Source organism: Coturnix japonica, unplaced genomic scaffold (assembly GCF_001577835.2).
Source record: "Coturnix japonica isolate 7356 unplaced genomic scaffold, Coturnix japonica 2.1 chrUnrandom570, whole genome shotgun sequence".
NCBI classification, from domain to species: domain Eukaryota; kingdom Metazoa; phylum Chordata; class Aves; order Galliformes; family Phasianidae; genus Coturnix; species Coturnix japonica.
The window spans coordinates 8,588-10,491 of record NW_015439945.1 but is presented as its reverse complement, the minus strand read 5'-3'; the positions used below and the strand labels follow the sequence as shown (position 1 = coordinate 10,491).

General features: G+C 62.7%; 2 protein-coding genes across 2 annotated transcripts in view; one reads left to right on the top strand and one right to left on the bottom strand.

Annotated features, from left to right (window-relative positions):
• Window positions 1-1,482, top strand: part of GABARAP (GABA type A receptor-associated protein) — a 2,333-nt gene extending 851 nt beyond the window's left edge. The window contains exons 2-4 of the mRNA XM_015850883.2: window positions 175-253; window positions 351-469; window positions 1,259-1,482. Of these exons, the coding sequence (XP_015706369.1) occupies window positions 175-253; window positions 351-469; window positions 1,259-1,378 (318 nt within the window). The 3' untranslated portion in view covers window positions 1,379-1,482. The remainder of the gene's footprint in view (window positions 1-174; window positions 254-350; window positions 470-1,258) is intronic.
• Window positions 1,483-1,563: 81 nt separating this feature from the next.
• The window catches only part of LOC116652667 (protein enabled homolog), a 1,736-nt gene continuing 1,395 nt past the window's right edge, over window positions 1,564-1,904 (bottom strand). The window contains exon 3 of the mRNA XM_032441793.1: window positions 1,564-1,750. Within this exon, the coding sequence (XP_032297684.1) occupies window positions 1,603-1,750 (148 nt within the window). The 3' untranslated portion in view covers window positions 1,564-1,602. The remainder of the gene's footprint in view (window positions 1,751-1,904) is intronic.

The window sequence follows — 1,904 nt, the reverse complement described above, 5'->3', positions numbered from 1 at the left end:
TCATTCCCTCTTTAAGGTCCCCCCTATTTTGGTGACATCCCAACTTTGGGGTGCCCCCCCCTCCCCCATTTCAGGACCCCTTCCATTTTAACAACCCCCTTCCGCTCCTTTTTGGGGTCCCCCCCATTTTGTGCCCCCCCCCCCCCATTTGACGCCCCCCCCACCTTTTAATAGGTGATAGTGGAGAAGGCCCCCAAGGCTCGTATTGGAGACCTGGACAAGAAGAAATACCTGGTTCCCTCCGACCTGACCGGTGCGTTTCTATGGGGGGGGGGGGTTTATTTTAAAGGGGGGTTGGGGTCCATTTGGGGGCTGCTGACCCCCCCCGTGTCCCCCCCCCATATTCGCAGTGGGTCAGTTCTATTTCCTGATCCGGAAGCGGATCCATCTGAGGGCTGAGGACGCGCTTTTCTTCTTCGTCAACAACGTCATCCCCCCGACCAGCGCCACCATGGGGCAGCTCTACCAGGTGGGGGGGGGGGGTCCTAAAAGGGGGTTCTATGGGGCTGGGGGGGGTTCTAAATGGGGGCCCTGTGGGGCTGGGATGGTCCAAAAGGGGGCACTGTGGGGCTGGGGGGGGTCCTATGGGGTTGGGAGGGTCCAAAGGGGGTCCTATGGGGCTAAGGGGGTCCTGTGGGGCTGGGGAGTTTCCAAAAGGGAGCCTTATGGGGCTGGGGGGATGTCCTAAAGGGGGCCCTATGGGGCTGGGGGTGGCTTTAAAGAGGGCCCTGTGGGGCTGGGGGGGTCCTGAATGGGGTCCTATGGGGCTGTGAGGGGTCCTATGGGGCTGGGGGGGGGTCCTAAATGGGGCCCAATGGGGCTGGGGGGTCCTAAAGGGGGTCCTGTGGGGCTGGGGAGGGTCCAAAAGGGGTCCTATGGGGATGGGAGGTGGCTTTAAAGAGGGGATCCTAAATAGGGCCCTGTGGAGCTAAGGGATTCCTATGGGGCTGGGGGGGGTCCTAAATGGGGCCCTATGGGAATGGGGGTGCTCCTGTGGGACTGGGGAGGGTCCAGTGGGATGTTGGGGGTCCCTATAGGGGCCCCTATTGGGCTGGGGCTGGTCCTATAGTGTCTTATGGGTCACTGAGGGGATTGGGGGGGCCTATAGGGGATCTTATGGGGCTGGGGGCAATGCTATAAGGGATCTTATGGGGCTGGGGGGTTCTATGGGGGGACATATGGGGCTGGGGCTCCTCTATGGAATCCTCAATGGGGTTCTATAGGATCCTATAGACCCCATTTAAATCCCCCCCCCCAGGAGCACCACGAGGAGGATTTCTTCCTGTACATCGCATACAGCGACGAGAGCGTCTATGGGGCCAATGGGGCCAACGGGCTCAATGGGGCCTATGGGGTCAATGGGCTCAATGGGGCCTGAGCTCCCCCCCCCGCCCCGCTGTGACCCCCATTAACCCCCATAAATGGACCCCGACCCCCCCCTCCCCCATTCAATAAAGGACCCCACGTGGGAACTACAATTCCCGGCGTGCACCGCGAGAAAATACCGGGGTGGGGTTAATGGCGGCGATCACGTGGTTTGGAATGGAGGGCGGGGCTACGAGGAGGGAACGGGATTGGGCGGAGCGAGCAAAGGGGGCGGGGCTAAAATAAAGGAACGGGATTGGGCGGGGCGAGCAAAGGGGGCGGGGCCAAGAAAGGGGCGGGGTCACGGTGAGGCGGCGCCGGGCGGGGAGCGGCGGAGGAACCGAGAGAGAGACCGGGAACATGGGGGAGAACGGGGGGGGACGAGGTGATAAACGGAACCGGAACCGGGAACGGGGGGACCGGGGTGCCGGGACCGGGGGGGGACCCAGGAACGGAGGGGTTAATGGGGGAACGGGAACCGGGGAACGGGGGAACCGGGGGGGGAACCGGGAACGGAGGGTTAATGGGGGAACGGGGAA